Source organism: Simochromis diagramma, unplaced genomic scaffold, assembly GCF_900408965.1.
Source record: "Simochromis diagramma unplaced genomic scaffold, fSimDia1.1 OVJJ01000361.1, whole genome shotgun sequence".
Classification (NCBI taxonomy): Eukaryota; Metazoa; Chordata; class Actinopteri; order Cichliformes; family Cichlidae; genus Simochromis; species Simochromis diagramma.
Window position 1 is genome coordinate 1,460,054 of NW_024386860.1, and position 16,509 is coordinate 1,476,562.

The 16,509-nt window shown below is 38.7% G+C and overlaps 1 protein-coding gene across 1 annotated transcript; it reads right to left on the bottom strand.

Moving 5' to 3' along the window:
- Nucleotides 1-27: 27 nt before the first annotated feature.
- On the bottom strand, nt 28-15,829 carry tax1bp1b (Tax1 (human T-cell leukemia virus type I) binding protein 1b). The gene is made up of 18 exons (XM_040031082.1): nt 15,698-15,829; nt 12,318-12,513; nt 8,839-8,941; nt 8,228-8,418; nt 7,897-8,055; nt 6,977-7,125; nt 6,753-6,843; nt 6,097-6,282; nt 5,658-5,909; nt 4,832-5,002; nt 4,179-4,251; nt 3,821-3,939; nt 3,412-3,537; nt 2,773-2,859; nt 1,759-1,957; nt 1,515-1,666; nt 1,319-1,404; nt 28-1,066 (listed from the first exon to the last, which is right to left on the bottom strand). Exons 2-18 carry the CDS (start codon nt 12,492-12,494, stop codon nt 868-870), a joined length of 2,520 nt encoding a protein of 839 aa, XP_039887016.1. The 5' UTR covers nt 12,495-12,513; nt 15,698-15,829; the 3' UTR covers nt 28-867.
- Nucleotides 15,830-16,509: the final 680 nt, after the last annotated feature.

Here is a 16,509-nt window from a genome sequence, read left to right on the forward strand (position 1 = left end):
TTTGCATTATTAACTCTTTGGACACAATTCAGTTTTAGACAGATTTTATTAATTCGTTTTAGATACATGGAACTCACTAAACTAATGAAACATTTCTATGAATGAAATAAGTTATTACTGTAAAAGAAAAGAACAAAAGGAAGGTCAACAGAAGCTCGGCATGCAGCGATTAGCTGATGATATGAAAGTTCTTAAAGATTCAGACACAATTAAATAATTCAAACCCAAAGAAAAGGAAACCTAAAAGTCGTACATAAATTATCAAGGCTGTCACAATATTGTTGGCTTTAATTATTCTAAAATAGATGATCTGAGCATATACTGTATAATCATGTATGGATATAATCACTGAAGAGTTCTCCCTGACTGCATATAGTGCACCAAGGTTGCTGTCTGTAAAGACTGACTAAATGACTTGTACAGTGTAAGGGGGAAGATTTGGCTGCATGTTTGAAATGTAAGTTTGGTAAACACTTATCTCTTTCCCTGATTCATTACATCGTGTGGACTAACAGATCTGTCCGTTTAAAGTCCGTATATATGCGCACAACAGTCTTATCCCCCAAAAGTATCCTTAAAATCCAAATTAAATGAAACCTTCCACCTTAAAAGAAAAGAAAAAATGGTGTGAAAACAAATTTGGTAGCCCTGCCATGTCACTGAATCATTTTCATTTTTAAATGTTAAATCAGCTCCAAGTATTTCTCTAAGGTGAAGTAAAAAAAAAAAAAAGAAGCAAAATTCAGTATAGTCCTAAAGAGAGGATCTTCACACCATTACATGCAAAAAAAAGAGAAAAAAAAAAGAAAAGCGTTGTGAGTGGTCGACAGGAAGTAAGCAGACTGGATGTGCTGATTTTCTGTTTATCTAGTCGAAGTTTAGCGGGTGGCTGTCGAAGTGAGTAAGCACGTGATTCTCAAACACTTTCTGGTCGCAGTCCAGCGGGAACTGCTCGCTGCACATGGGGCAGATTTTCCAGTGGCTCTCCACGTGCTCCTCAAACTTACTCTGGTCATAGTTGGGTGGGAAGATGACCTCACAGAGGGGACATCTTTTCATGTCCATGCTGCGCGTGGGAAGTGGATGGCAGAAGAGAAAGAGGGGAGAGAAAGCTCACGTTAATAAGCAGTCAAGCAAAGACGTGGGCAAAACAGGAGCACGGCTAATAAAGAGCATCCGTCTGATGCAACGTGGGTGGCCTGCGCTTCATCTAATGGGGTGGGGGTGGGGGGGGGGGGGGTGCTGCAGACGTTTTTACACATGTCAATACACAAGTTTAACACACTTGGAGAGTTTGGTTATTATCAAGGTGTGTTACCTGGGATCAAAGCAGAAGGCATTTTGTCCGTCATTCACAAATGTGCTGTGAGTTTCAGTTACTGTGGGCTGTTCGCTGGTATTACCCTGAGAGAGCAGCAGAGACAGGGGGAGACGCAAAATGGCATTAAAATAATCAAACACACATGATACAAATTAGAAGTACTGCATACTGCATATGGGAGAGAGAATATTACATTATTGTTTTGCTTTTCCTCTGACTCCTCATGGCCTTCTGGCCGGCTGTGGTTGCGGGTAGGCTGGATACACACCACATTGCTGTCCCAGGATGGCGGGCCTACAGGGGGCAGCCTAAGTGGCTGGTCATCTGAGAACTCATCCGCATCATCTGCAGGAGGATTTTCAGAGACACGGCTACTGTAAATAAAAAGTCACTCATCTCTGCAATGTTTAGTGAAGACTTCTGAAAAGAAAACAAACCTTTTGAGTCCGAGATGGAGTAAGGGTTCCCAAAATGCAGCTTGCTGGGGCTCTGAGAAACCAACAGAGGGGTAGGGGTATCCTGTGCATACGGGACAGGGTACTGCAGGAATAAAGGCACACTGGACTGGAGGTTCTCCAGACTGGTTTTCTCACTGGTCCCCTGATCTCCCTTCCTGCTGCTGCCCTTCTGGAGCTCCTGACGCAAAAGGGGAATTGAAACAATTTCTTCACAACAGCAAAAACCACTGACAAAATTCAGTCCCATCATGTGCATATAGTGAGGACACTTTGTTTTAACATGTCTTTAAGATATAATCTTAATTTCCAGAAAAAAAAACTGATTGCATTCACAGCCCAGTACAACCACACACAAACCTGCTGCTGACCATGGAGCAGCTCCACTGGAGCCTAACGCACTGCTTTTTCACTTGTTCCACTCAGATTCTATCCTGCTGGTCTAGTCATGAAACCCGCAGCCTTCCAGACAGAGAAGCTGCTTTTCTAACCTTTAGGGCATCGCGGCCCCATATATGATTCTATCTCAGTGTGGCTCTCCAGCTAAAAAGGCAAAGCCGTACCATCCCAACACAGAGCTGAGACTTTTTTTTTGGGGGGGGGGGGGGGGGGGCTTTTTGTTGTGCTCACAAAAGCAGTTTAATTAACACCTTCATTTAAAAGAATTTTCTCACTTTCAAAGGGAACAGGATTCTGTGTTTTTATGTCAGTAAGAGACGCCAAGTTAATTTACAGTCTAAACCTCAAATTGGGTCATTCTCCTCCTCTTAACTTTAGCAGCATTACCTCAAAGCAACATTTTAGGTCAGTGAGGACCTTGCTGTGGCCTAAAGTAATGGAATGGAAAATAAGAAGTCATTTACTCTGCATCTACAATTAGAGGCATATTAAACAGACCAGATTGGGAGAGGGGAAAATGGCAGGGGAATGGCACATTTCAGGCAATTTTTAAAATGGAAGGAGTCTATAAAAGAGAAAATGAAAGCTGTCACTAACCCCCTCCAGTTTTTCCTTCTCCTTCATAACAAGCACAAGTGTGTCCTTAAGCTCCTTTAGCTCCCGTCCCTTCTCAGCTACCTGGCTCTGTAGAAAGTAAAGGGCACAAAAGCAGAAGAATGAAGAAACACTTTATATACTTAAACTCTTGATGTGCTGCTGATTAAAAAATGTGTAAGTGAAATACAGTCAGACCATAGTGCGTGACGTTAATTGATCACAGCCATAAAAGGCTTCTCTTTGCTGAGGACTGATTTATGCACAATACTGCTCAGAGCAAAACAACCTGCTTGAATCCCTGTGAGACACTAAGCAAATATCTGCCTGACCTGAGCCAAGCACAGCATTAGCCAAGCAACCAGAGATGACTCCTGTGAGCCAAGACTTGCTTGTCTCCAGAGCCTGACATAAACAGCAGTAAAATGTCGTCTCACAGATCGTCCCGCTCATAAACAACACTGTCAGAGAAACTGTGTTCAAGGGGAGAGATAGCATCAAAGGCTAGATCCTTGAGCTATACCAGCCATACACAGCGGTAAAAACACAGAAGAGTCCAAATCAGGTCTGCTTTGAAGGAGAGCATCACTGGCAGCTGACAGCTTGGGCTGTGCTAAGTGTCTGCACTCTGCCTACACTAACCTTATAACGATCTTCCTCTGCTGCCAGCTGCAGCTTCAGGTTCTCGTTGGTCTTCAGTTGCTCTTTAAATTTCACTTCCATCTTGGCCAGCTCATCAGCAAACATGCAGCTACGCTCCTTCTCCTCCTAAAGGGCAACACATGATTCAGTTTTCATCACACCACAATATACACAGAGGAGAAAAATAAATGACAAAAACACTGCTCACAAGGTATCAGAGGTGCAGGACCTATAAACAGTCAAAGTAAATAAAAGATTCGTCTGCACCAGCTGAGATTTTTCCACGTACTTCAGCGTGCAATGTTTCTTTTATTCATACCATTGAACTACAAACGTCTCTCACACATTTGAACATCTTATTTTGGGACAAAATACAGCAACAAAATAAACAAAAATAAATGTTTCTTACCATCAGCATCTGCTTGCATTTTCTGTATTTGTCGTTCCTGTCCGACGCCTCTCTGCTGATGCCTTTCAGCTTCTCCTGGATGATGGCTTCCAACATTGGATCAGCAGAACCTGGACTTCCTATAGAGTTATGTTTTTATTAGTTTATTATTCTTCAACAAAAAAAACAAAAAAAAACCTCTGCAAAATAAAAAATTTACATACGTATCACCAAACTGCTAAGGAACATAATTTAGAGAAACCAAGAGTTCAAAATAAAGCTAATGAGAAATAGAAGATAACTGTCTAAGGTACTACACAACTCCTCAAGATTTTGTTTTCTAAAGATAATTTTTCACTTCATAATTTGACTTGGGTACCTGGCACAGAAGTGTCTGGACTCCCCGATGGAAGAACTGCCATCATTTCTTGGGCAGAGCTTCTCTTCAGCTCCTAAAGACGAGAAAAATGTAGTGAAGACATAATAACAACAACAAATGCAGAAAAAAAACAATTCACAAAAATATTTACAATGTATTTTACAATGACATTTAAAGATGAAAATACATCTTATCTGTATAAAATATTGTATTGTGTGTTTTATATATATATATATATATATATATATATATATATATATATATATATATATATATGAAAGGATTAACACAGGCTTGAGCTACTTTTACTTATAAGAATTTGTAAAAATCCAAAATAACAAAAGATAAAAACTGGCAACAATTATACCAAGATTGAATTTTCCAGTTTCCATTTTTGACATATCTACAGTGAAATTAAAATAAACTTTATTTTATAGAGTCAGACTGAATGATAATGAAAATGAATTTGTCTGATGTGTTAATTTTCATTTTCAGCTTGCACTTCTTTCCAGTCAAGACTGGCAAAATGACTGAAGGCATTAACTAGTACAAGTGAGGCAGGCGTAGTGTTACAAAGATACAAATGGAAATTCTGTTCTTTCACTTGTTGGGACATGAATACAGTATGTTGGCTGGTATCCATGGGGACCTACCCCTTGCTGTTCAGAGAGTTTCAGCACTTGTTTTTGCAGTCGCTGACATTCCTTATATTTTTCCTTGTAGTGTTCTGCAGCCATGTGCAGCCGCAGCTTTAGATCCTCCACCTCTCTCTGCAGCTCTGCTACAACAGCTGGGTCTGCAGCAGCTTCGTCCTCTGCTTTGGCCTGTTCATGTAAAACATTGCAGCAGAACAGATCAGAACTCCGGCCAACTGCAAGGTCCACTGTGACAGTGCAGCGATATAACTTCCTGTGAGTCATTAACTATAATCACTATCACTGTTTATATTAAAGTAATTCTTTAGCATGAGACTGGTGGTCAATAAAAACAGCAAGTATGAGAAGAATTACAGCATCTTTCAAATGCAGAAGCAGTTTAAAACCCCCAAAACAAAACAAACAAACAAACAAAAAAACTGTGTGGGAGAAACGTTTTCTGTTTCCATTATTTTCATACCGTTAACTTTCTCACACAGTGCTCAACCAAACAGCGTACCTACACACAGCTGGACATTTATATACGATATGATTTATTATCTTTTATTTCTTTATGGTGACAAAATAATAAACGCTATTGTGATCTAAATATATGACACAAAGTCTTCACCCTCTTGCATCAACTTTTGATGGAAGTTGATGTATAATTTTGAAAAATGTTGAACTTTTGCATATTTATTATTTAATGTGTTATTTTAGATGTTACCAGACATTAATCCTTGTTCTTGATCTGCCTGTTTACCATGATATTAAATACGCTTAACTTCAAATGAAGCTCTTTTAAACACGAAAGGCTGTCTGGCTATTTGAGTTTCACTCTTACTGCTTCCTGCGTGGCCTCTGCCTTCATCTGCTCCACCAGGCATTCCAGGCGGACGCACTGGGCCTGAGTTTCGGCCTTGGCTTGGCGGAGGTTGTCAGCCTCAAGTTTAATGCGGTACAGTTCAGACATTGTACGATCGCGTGCACTGGAGGCGTCTCTCAGCTCGGCAGCCAGCAAAGAGGACTGCTGCTGGTTAGCCTGGAGCTGTTCTTCCTTCTGCCGCAGCTGCTCCTTCAGGGCTTTAACATCTCCCTGCAAGAAGTAAACACGTTTAAGGCGACTGACTCTCATTTCTCTTTAAAGATCAGTTATTACATCTCAGTTCTCCTCTTCTTTCTACTGGAAATCTTTAAATTCCATATGATATAATAATGAATTATATTAAATGCGGTTTATTATCTACTTCTGACCTCAAATCAAAAATCTTTTTTTTTCTTACCAAGGTGGAAACTTTGGCCAGGATCTCTTTGTACTGTTTGTCCTTCTCAGTGAGGCAAGCCTGGAGGCGCCCCACCTCCTCTTTAAACTGGGCAATGGCGTTTTCCTTGTTTACGTCCACAGACTTCAACATCTGCAGCTCCGCACTCAACTTAGTGTTCTCCAGCTCCCGGTTTTTCAGGTGAATCTGGCACACACACACACACACACACACACACACACACACACACACACACGAAGTTATAAAACACAAACGGAGTGGGGTTTTTTACCTCATTTATACAACACCGATCACAATCAAAGACCATATTAAAATAAATGTTGCATGACCTCAATTACAAAACAGAGATTGAGATAGGCCCATAAAGTTGTCCTTTTGAAACAGACGCAGTGTGATGGTGCAAGTTAAATTAGGTAGAGGTTTTCTGTGGGAGCACAACAGTATGTGGCACTCCCAGTTCCTGTGCAGTACACACCACAACAAAGACACAGAAACACCAATTGCGCCAGAAAACGGAACAAGGCATGTCCTGTTTACAATAAAATACCGTGCAATCGTGTGCCAAAAAAACAAAACAAAACATTGAATCTTTATTTAAAGATCATATTGGTAAGTTTGAGGATTTAGTATTGATATCAACAAAAATAGAGCATTACCTTGTAGAGTTCCTTCTCATCTTTTTCATTCTTAAGATGAGATTCAAGAACCTCCTTCTCTGCTGTAAGTTTCTTAAGTCTGTCCTTAAGACTGGAGAAACAGAAACAAAAACAATATATAACTAAATAGTGTATATGTTCGCATTAATAACTCTCTGTACATCTAAACAAACAAATCTAGAAAATCTAGTGAATCTGCCACAATCCTTTTACTGAGAATTCACCTGTCTAGCTCTGTTTCCTTTTGAATGCCTTTCTGTGTCACTCCAATCAGATCTTCCTCCAACTGTATGATTCTGGCTGTGGCCTCATCCAGTCTCCTCTTTACCTCCTCTTTCTCTTCCAGCAGGGCCTGGGAAGAATGCTGCACTTCCTGTGAGACAGAAGACAGAAGTAAAGTTCAGCTGAAAGAAAAAGAAAGCCTCATAATTCATAAAATAAATACAACACTTCTTGCAGTACCTAACTTCCTAACATACAACTTTCCATCTCTGACTCAAAGCTTGAGGAAAAATGTGTGCAAAACATTAAAATTTTATTGTCTTTGAAATACAAGTCTAATTCAAAATGAACGTGATGGCTTGATAGAGAGTTTTAAATGTTCAAGAAAAAATGAAATGAATATTTTACAATTTGTTTATAGGCAGAATTTTGGAATCTTTATATTCACACACCATAAAAAAATCATATAAAAGTCTAGTCATAAAATTAACAGCCACAAAATCTGTAATCATGTTTTCATCTGAAAGCCGTTTTAAAACCAGCAGATTTATGGCAGAAAATGGCAAAGTGAATTATGACTGACAATGCTTTTAAGACCTAATGTTATACTATAAAAAGCAGAATTACAACTTTGATAATACAGACATCCATATCCATCAGTGTGTGATTTATTTTTTCAGTACATCATGTGTTTGGATACATCTGCATGTTAGGACCCCTTCACTAGGGGGTGCTAAGAGACTGCTGGGCCAAATGTAAAAAGCTCCATGCAAGAGCCAGTGCATTAATACTATAAATCACTGATTTCCACATGTGCTGCTTATTTTAATGACTATTAAAATATATAGCATGGCCTGAAAAAGGCATTTTGTGTTATTTACAAGTTTTAGAACAGCTACAAATACTGCATTTCTCAGCTTACTTGGTTCTCTCTTCTCAGCTGAGCACAGTTCTCCTTCTCTTGCTCACACGCCTTCTGCAGGCTCTCTTTCTCAGCCTCCAGTTCCTCCTTTTCCTGCTGCAGGAGGGCCATGTTTTTAAGCAACTCATCTTTCTCCCGTTGCACTTCTTCCACCTTTTGCTGCCAAGAAAAAACAAAAACACTTTTCAGTACTTTTAAAAGCTTAATTTACTGGTAACATACGACTGAAATCATAATTTTCAACTGTGCACGCTAGAAATCGATATTGAAGCAAAATAAAACCCAATGAAAATCGATGCGTACTGAGCGCTGCTGCTCAGGCAAATTGTACCTCGAGAATGCCAGCCTTCGTGGTGACCACCAGGATGTCAGAGTTGCATTCATCTTCCACAGTCAGCAGCTCATCCTCTGTGGGGCTGCTGGCACGGAACTGAAATGGTGTGCTGGCCCCTCGGATCTCCCCTTTGTGGGTCACATAACAAAACTGGTAGAACTCGCCATCATCATTGGGAACATAGTACCCTGGGGGAAGTAAATCACTCAGTCAGTGAGCTCAATGTTAGACAACAGAGCAACACGAATCATATTCCTCCACAAGTCTAAACATATCTCAGTTATTAGCGAATCTTAACCTGAACACTTAACCCAAAGTTACAATAAAATGAGAAAAAAAAGGCACAAAAAGAGCACAAATACTACGTAAGTGTTAAGTCCTGGTCTGGCAAATCACTTTAATTGTGCCGGTTTATGAAGGGTGGTATAAAAGACAAAAACAGAACATTAACTCAAATGTCATTAAGACCAGAATGGAGATGTCTGGGAAAAGTTTCTCCTCTATCCATCCTGTCCACAACTGCACACTTAACAATTCACTCACCAACCCACATGATATTCAGTTATTAAAAAGGTGTCAAAGTTACTGAAAAGTATGTATGCTCTTACCCTGAAAGACCACTGTTCTGTTCACTGCAGTGCCTTCCACATAGTTCTCAGGGAGAGGCGACCACAAGAATGTGTAATAGTCCCTCGCTGTGCTCCAACCAACCTGTGAGACATTGTGGGGAATTCATTCAACAAGACACTCTCACCACATCAGTGCAGCATAATAGCAATGGATGGATTAACAGGGGAACTTTCCCAAATCCGCACGCTGTCACTTCCAAAATATCTCAAACTAGTTTATTGCAGTAATCACAGGGCTTTAAATCTATCTTCGGATGATAGTGTAAGGACATGCCTACTGTAATATTTTTTCATTTACAAAAGTTATCATCTGGAAACCACTCCTGCTAACCATGTGCATGTGGTCTGGCCCTTATCATGAAAAAGCCTAGCTGTGGAAATGTAGCTACAACTCACTTCAAACAGGAAAGTGGAAATAGGTGAAAATTTTATACATAGGCAACTTGAAAATGAAAACCAAAATTTAATTATACGTATTTTATGTGTTGTTAACTGATGACTGATGAGGGGGAAGTGCAGAAAATACATCCATAACTTCAGACCGGTGCCATAAAACTGTCAAACAAAATCAGTGTCACATTGAGCTTGCTGGTTTTTGGTGTGCACTCCCAGGCGCAAGCATGCATCTACAACAAGCCCAGTTAAACCCCATTACACCATTACACCTAAGTTGGTTAAGTTGTGGTGTGACTTTCAAAACTCTGCTCTTAAAAAAAGGAAAAGAAAAGAAAAATCATACAAGCAAATTGCACTGCAGATACACTGTGTTTCTAGAAAGCTGCATGTAGGAAGCCTTTTTGCAACGTCTGGGCAGTTTATTTTCTCACCTGTGTGCAAACAGCCTGCAGCCACAATATTGTGAGTGTTCATCAGAGCCAGAGATAGAAGGCCCTGGTGCTCCAAAACCCCCAGTGCAGTTCCAGCCTCCAGCAGTAAAAAACAGGAAGCAATTAAAACATGCACCTAGTTAGTGAGTGTCATTACTGAAGGCTAGCCCTCACCAGTCCACTCATTAGAGCTGCAGAGGTGGTGGTGGTGGGTGAAACCTCTGTAGGGAAATTACAACAGAGGACTTTGCAATGTTGTAAATTCCTGTTTTTCCTCATAGATATTAGACAAAAGGCAGAGAAAGTGTAAGGCTACCATAACAACACCAAAACACTGGTTTCAGATCAGTGACTAAGACAACAACACAGATAACACTGTAAGAGTAAACTTTCCAAAACCTAAAAGAAGTCTGAACATCTACCTATGCAACATGCTCTTCAGCTTTAACACGATTTTTCATCAGCACTTCAGCAAGAATGCTGACAGACGTGAGTGACAATATTCCCCCAGGAAGTACTGTAACATCTATCTGCCAATTAGCCTATATAAATTCAAGAGTTATTCATGAATCACACAGACAGGTTGTGGTCAGACAGGTTAATTATAACGTTGGGTTAGCTTTCTCCTGGGCCAATGCTGACAACCTACCTCAACATTCCTTCATAAAGCCGAAAACAGCTAGCACCAGCTCCATACTTGCAGTTATGGAACAACAACATCAAACCAACAGGGACCCATACTAAAACAAACATTTCCTTAATCCATTTACCATCAAGACCTTAATTACTTTATCTAATTATTAATATGATTAGTATTAATTTGACCAAACTAGTTTGAAGGTCGCTGTGCTTTTCCATTTCCTCTTAATAAATCATAAGCCTTGTATAATATATAAATATAATACTTGTATAACTATGCATGTGACGAATAAAAAAATCTTGAATCCTGAATCTTAAATAAGCCAGGTTACCGAGTTATTTAGTGGGAACATTGAAAGGAAGAATGAGCCTGTGCCAAAAGCAGCTATAACTACTCTTTGGAGCTCACGCGAATGTGTGTAAAGGTCTATCATTTGCCTGGATAGGTAAATGATAGAGCTTTGGCACCAAGCATTACCTCTGTCAACAGTGTCAATGATTTACACAATTTAAAATCCTGCACTCAGCCTTTTCTGCTGACGCTCTATTGTTTGGAAGCTCAAGAAATTTGTAATTTTAAGATTTATGCTGCCAGTTGGTGCCTACCTTCAGGCTAAACACAATGTGATGAGGTATCACAATGCAGTACCCAATTTGGTATGTAAACAGCCTCCAGATAATACCCGATGCACCTTCAATATGAAGGCATGACCTATATTATTATGAAGGTTAGGGAAAGTCTCTCTGCATATACCCACAATAATATCACATGTAAAGCAAAATGCACACATCAATAGTTGACATAACAAGGACAGTAAACTTAGGAGCTTAAATCAATATTGCAAAGAAAATAACAATTGAACCTATTTTTTGGGCTGTATTACTTGAACTATAGCATGACATTAGAATGAGTGCATGCTGCAAATAACCTATAACTTCAAGTATATATATATATAAATAAGTTTTCATCTTCAGTCATCTTTTCCTTTCCACTAAAGTAACACACGTTTTGCAGTCTCAATGCGAGTAAACGATCTATGAGTTTATGAGTCACAGACAGTCTAGTTGAATCCTATATAACAATCCTGCAATTACCTATTAATGAGTGACACTGTAGTCAGCATTACAATATTGTTACATTATAACCTGTCCAAATTGTAAAAGAAAGGTAACATACTTTTTAACTACAAGATAAGCAGTTATATTTGCAAATTATTTCAAGAGAATTTGGGGGTTTTAATACTTCTATTAGGAAAGGAAGCCACTGTTAACACGTTTTAAAACTTTACACGCAACTGTGTGCACCTGTGGCACTGTTAAAGTATAATTTATCAGTTCTGTCTCTTTGTATATGCTTCAGCTATAACATCTGAGGAAATACACTGTTACAACTAATTTGGCTGTGGATTTAGCTTTAACTTATTATTTAGCCATTGTTTAATTCTATAAGCAGAAGACAACTAACAAAATCAGCACAAGCAGATTGAGAGAGAAAGAGCCATAAGGCTGGGTTCTTTAATGTGATGTATTTCATCTTAGCTTCCATCTCAACTTCAGTAGATAAAAAGCATGCTGGTCTTAATAATAAGCCTAACGTCACGATTCAATGCAGATGAGGCTAATGTAAAGCTACTGGGTTGGATTTAATGCACTTCTATAACAAGGCCCATATGGGACACCCAAGCGCATGGTGGAGGTTAAAATGCTCCACTTCCTCTGTCAAGTTTCAAGTGGATAAAATTGAAATCTCTCTTTTATTCCATAGATAAAATAGTTTATACAACAGACAGTCTAGATGTAAACTGCAGGCTGTTCATAATACAAAATTGAATTATCAGACAGTATTTTTACTTTCCATTATATCACACATAAAGTGCTCTAGTGGTCTAGTTATGAAAATACACATTGGACTACTTCTGTTAGTACCATCATGGATTCATAGTCCTCATTGATCATAATTATATATCGTGCTTTATTATTCCGCTCATTCACCTTGAAAATGCCAACCCAGTCCTTTGGATGCGGTTTGATGAACTGTGTCAGGGTATAGTGACACTCCAACGCAGCATGGGGCAGGTAGCTCTTCCCCACATTCTGGAAGATGACGTGGGCAAAATTTGACGTGTCCATGTTGTTGCTTAACAATGTCCTATCCAGGAGCAGTGCCATAAAATCCACTCAGCAGCGGCTACAAAGGAAGACAAAAGCAATCAAATATATATGAAATGCCCACAGAAACAAGTACAACAAATGACTGGAGTAGTGAAAAGACAAACTAGTCAACTTCAATGAAGGTTTAATCATTTGAATCCTAAATTTTGGCCATAGAATGTAATTTATGATAAATAGACTGTTTTTTATATAGCGCTTTTCTACTCTACTTGAGCATACTGTCTAATATTCACACACATTCACACTCCATTAAACATATTAGGAATAACCCGGGGGTTTGTCCGAATACTTGCAGACTACAGCAGTCAGACATCGACCAACTAAACCCCTGATTAGTAGATGACCTGTTCTACCTCCTCAGACACTACTACCCCTAAATATTTATTCCATGAACTGTTTAGTTTACATTAACATAAAAAGTATTCCAACGTAAAGGGTGGTTTTTAACCAGATTAGCTTTCAGGCAAGCTAGAGTTAGTTTGACACAGCAAATACAATCATTATTATCTGCAGACATTTCTCAATGAGCCCTTAAGATATGTTAGCAAGTGGATGGACAAATCTATCTTGAACTTCAAGTCCCATTTCATTTTGGTAAGCGGTATGGATTCCTATTTTCAAACCTCCATGAAATCAAAGCATTGGGAAGTCCTTGTGAAAGTGTTAAGTCAAAAAAAAAAAAAAAGAATAACTTCAACACTGTCATCAAGAATTTGCCTTTAAATGGCTGGCAAGCTTGTAATTTGCCAGCAGGAAACTCAGCCATGGTTCATGACAACCAAATTTTATTCAAGTCGTGACATTTTAGTACCAGAACATGTCAGGAAAAAAATTAAAAATAATTATAAAAGGAAACCACTAGGGGTGCAACTATACTCATATCGATATTAAACCGTTCATACAGTGCTTTCGGTTTGTACGCATATGTATCGAACAATACAAAATGTTTAATTTATTTTATCAACTTTTCTTCTGACGATGCTGTCTGTGTTGAGCGCTCAGTGGATCTGCACTTAACAGTGCAGCCTAGGCGGAGTAGTCGAACGCAGATTCACTGAGCGCAGGGCAAGCTAGCGAGACAGAAGTTAAGCTCTCCTTGCAACATGGCAAATTGAACCTCCCCCACCCTAATTCAGATGTGCCGTTTGGAACTATTTTGGTTTTCATGTGACGTATGACCCTGAAGGTAAGCGCGTCATGGACTAAAGTAAAACAGTATGTTGGATGTGCCACGCAATGCTCAATTACATTAGTGGGAACTAGTGTGTTAGCGCAGTTAGCTCGTTAATGTGTTGGCTGTCCAGCCCCACGCACGGGGCAATCCGTGGTAGCTCGTTAACAGAGATTTGCCGTGTTGTGGCTTTAACATCATTTCAACGAGATTAACGCTGACAGCACTAGTGGGAACACAACGAATATGACTGCACATTTACACTGACATCATCCTAGTACAAAGACAAGTGGAAGCAGACAAAAACAACAAGCACGCATGCTACAGACTTTACCCGAGTCATTTAGACAGCCGTTAGCACATCATTCTCCTTATGGGGACCTGATATGTTTAATATGCTGCTGAGAGTATGCCCCAGAAGAAGCGTATAGTATAGCTTTTATTTTAGAAAGAGCCATTTCTCTGTAATAAACTCTCTTTTCCAAAGATGAGTGATTCCTCAATCAGATATATTTTTTTTATTACTTTGTTGTTTCAGCAACATTAAATTTAAAAACTGTACTTTTGAGTTAAAATATATATTTATAATTTTAATAAATGACAAATTAAAAAGGCATGAACATTTTTTTTGTATCGAAAAAATATTGAACCGTGACACCAAAGTATCAAACCGAACCGAACCGTGAATTTTGTGTATCATTGCACCCCTAGAAACCAACCCATAACTATACACACGGTTTAGGGTCAGCTTTAAAGCCCTTGGAGTGTGTCCTGAGCTGATTATACATTTCAGTTGATCTCAGGATGTTAATCTCAAGAAAAAGCCCTGACACAGTAGAGTAAATATTGAAAGCTAAAACAAAGTTACTCTGATAACAAAGACAGGCATACAAAAGACTATTAGAATATGATAGTATCCTTGAGATTTAGTTAAAGTTTATTTTCTTGAAAGAAAAGCAAAGAAAGCTCTCCAAAGCTAGAAAACACATTACCCAGCAGTCTTTTAATTTGTACTTTGTATATACTTCTGATCACTTTACCTGCACGCGAAAGTAATTTTCAAATTAATACAGTTTGTAATAAACGATCTAATACAAACAAAAACAAAAACACTTGTTGGGTTTTTTTTTTATTGCAAACAATCCGGGAGATCGGGTATTCTTCTTGTAAGTGTAAAGTAACAGGGAATCTACTTTATAAGCCTGGATGAAGCATGGCTCCGTTGTAATTTATACTTAGTCACATTTTAGATACTGAATACATTCTTTCAATTCATGTGCGATCTACTCTTTTAGTACGCGAGGGGTTACCACTGAATTTTAAATTGTGCCTCTTAATGACGTTATATCCTAGTACGTGAGGTGACACAGTGCCAACTCATAAGAAAAACTAGAGAAAAACAAAGCTTATTGGCCTACTACCACCAAGTTAAACAACATAAAAACCCGGCCACGTGAGTAACTCTAAAGAAGGGGGAGGGATTTTCCATTTGGGCCTTAGCCAAAATAATTTTCTTCGACGTAATTAGGCCTTTGACTCAAAACATTTCCCCAGTCGATGATCGGAAATTCAGCCAACACAGCCATAATCCACATCAATCGAAAAAGTTATCAACCCTAAGTATAACATCAAATTTAAAAATAATCGCAAATGGAAATGGCTGAATCCGTGGCGAGGCCTAACTTGAAAACATTGACCACATCTGGCTAAGTTAGCTATACAGCTAACTGGCTAATGCTAGCAACATACTTCTTAGGAGACTAATAACCACAAAACAATGGAACTAAACTAAAAAAAAAAAACGTTAACCACTCGGTAGAATATCCATTTTAACTCTCTTAATACATGGCGTTAGATTAAACACGACAAAACAGCGGAGAGAGCAGTGCTATTGGGGACAAGGTTAAAGCTAACGTAAACAGCTCGCGACGATGTGTCGCGAGAAAACCTCTAAAAACAAACGCAGATCAGATTGAAATACCAAGAGTCGTATACTTAATCTAAATTATCAAATAAACCATGAACATACCTAGTTGTCATGTTGGGCAGCAGCTGAAATCCCAATTTATCACAGAAACAATTGTTGACGCAGTTCAGTGCTTTCCCCGTGCCCCTTCCTGGAATAATAACATTACGTCATTTCCGTAAAGGGCCACTAAGAGGAGAAATTGTGACATTGTAATTAATAACTTTGTTACAAAGAATACATCGATGATAACTTTGTAGCAATGTGTAGATTCACATGACACACCTTACTTTAGTGGGATTCGTTTATGTTTCTCCCAAGATCAAAACAAAGTATCAAACAAATGATTACTATGTATTTTAAAAACAGCACCAGCAATGTAGTTATATAATAAAATATTTAGGAGTAAAATGGCAATTTTTCTTCAACTAAAAAAATACTAATATTAGTTATTTACTGGAATAATTATTTACAGGACCTGAATAATTCTTCCAACACTGTGGAGCTGCGGCTTTGGTCATCTGCAAGAAAACACATAAGCATAATCGGGCACACTTCTAGATATATATTCATAAAGAGAGAGGATATGTGTGTATATAGAATGTTAGTTTCTTTTTAATCAGAATACATAGGTTACTTCCCACAGGCACCGTGAATAGAATAGAATTTATAAGAAATAGAATAAATGAAATACAAGATGTAATATAGTATGTGATGTGAACTGTTGGGCATTCTGTTATTTTTATTTATTATTTATTTATGTTTTAAGCATAAGCGGAAGAGAATGGACGGGTTTTTTTTTTCAGTCTTGACCCTCCCCTGTAGCTCAGTGGCAGAAACCGGTAGGCGGTACTGTGCAGATCTCTAAATTGATT

Coding starts and splice junctions, on each gene's coding strand:
- tax1bp1b (XM_040031082.1), bottom strand. CDS start 12,494: ATGGCACTGCTCCTGGATAGGACATTGTTAAGCAACAACATGGACACG. Junction 8,419..8,838: donor CAGAACAGTGGTCTTTCAGG/GTAAGAGCATAC, acceptor TACTTCCCCCAG/GGTACTATGTTCCCAATGAT. Junction 4,252..4,831: donor AACTCTCTGAACAGCAAGGG/GTAGGTCCCCAT, acceptor TCTCGTCTTTAG/GAGCTGAAGAGAAGCTCTGC.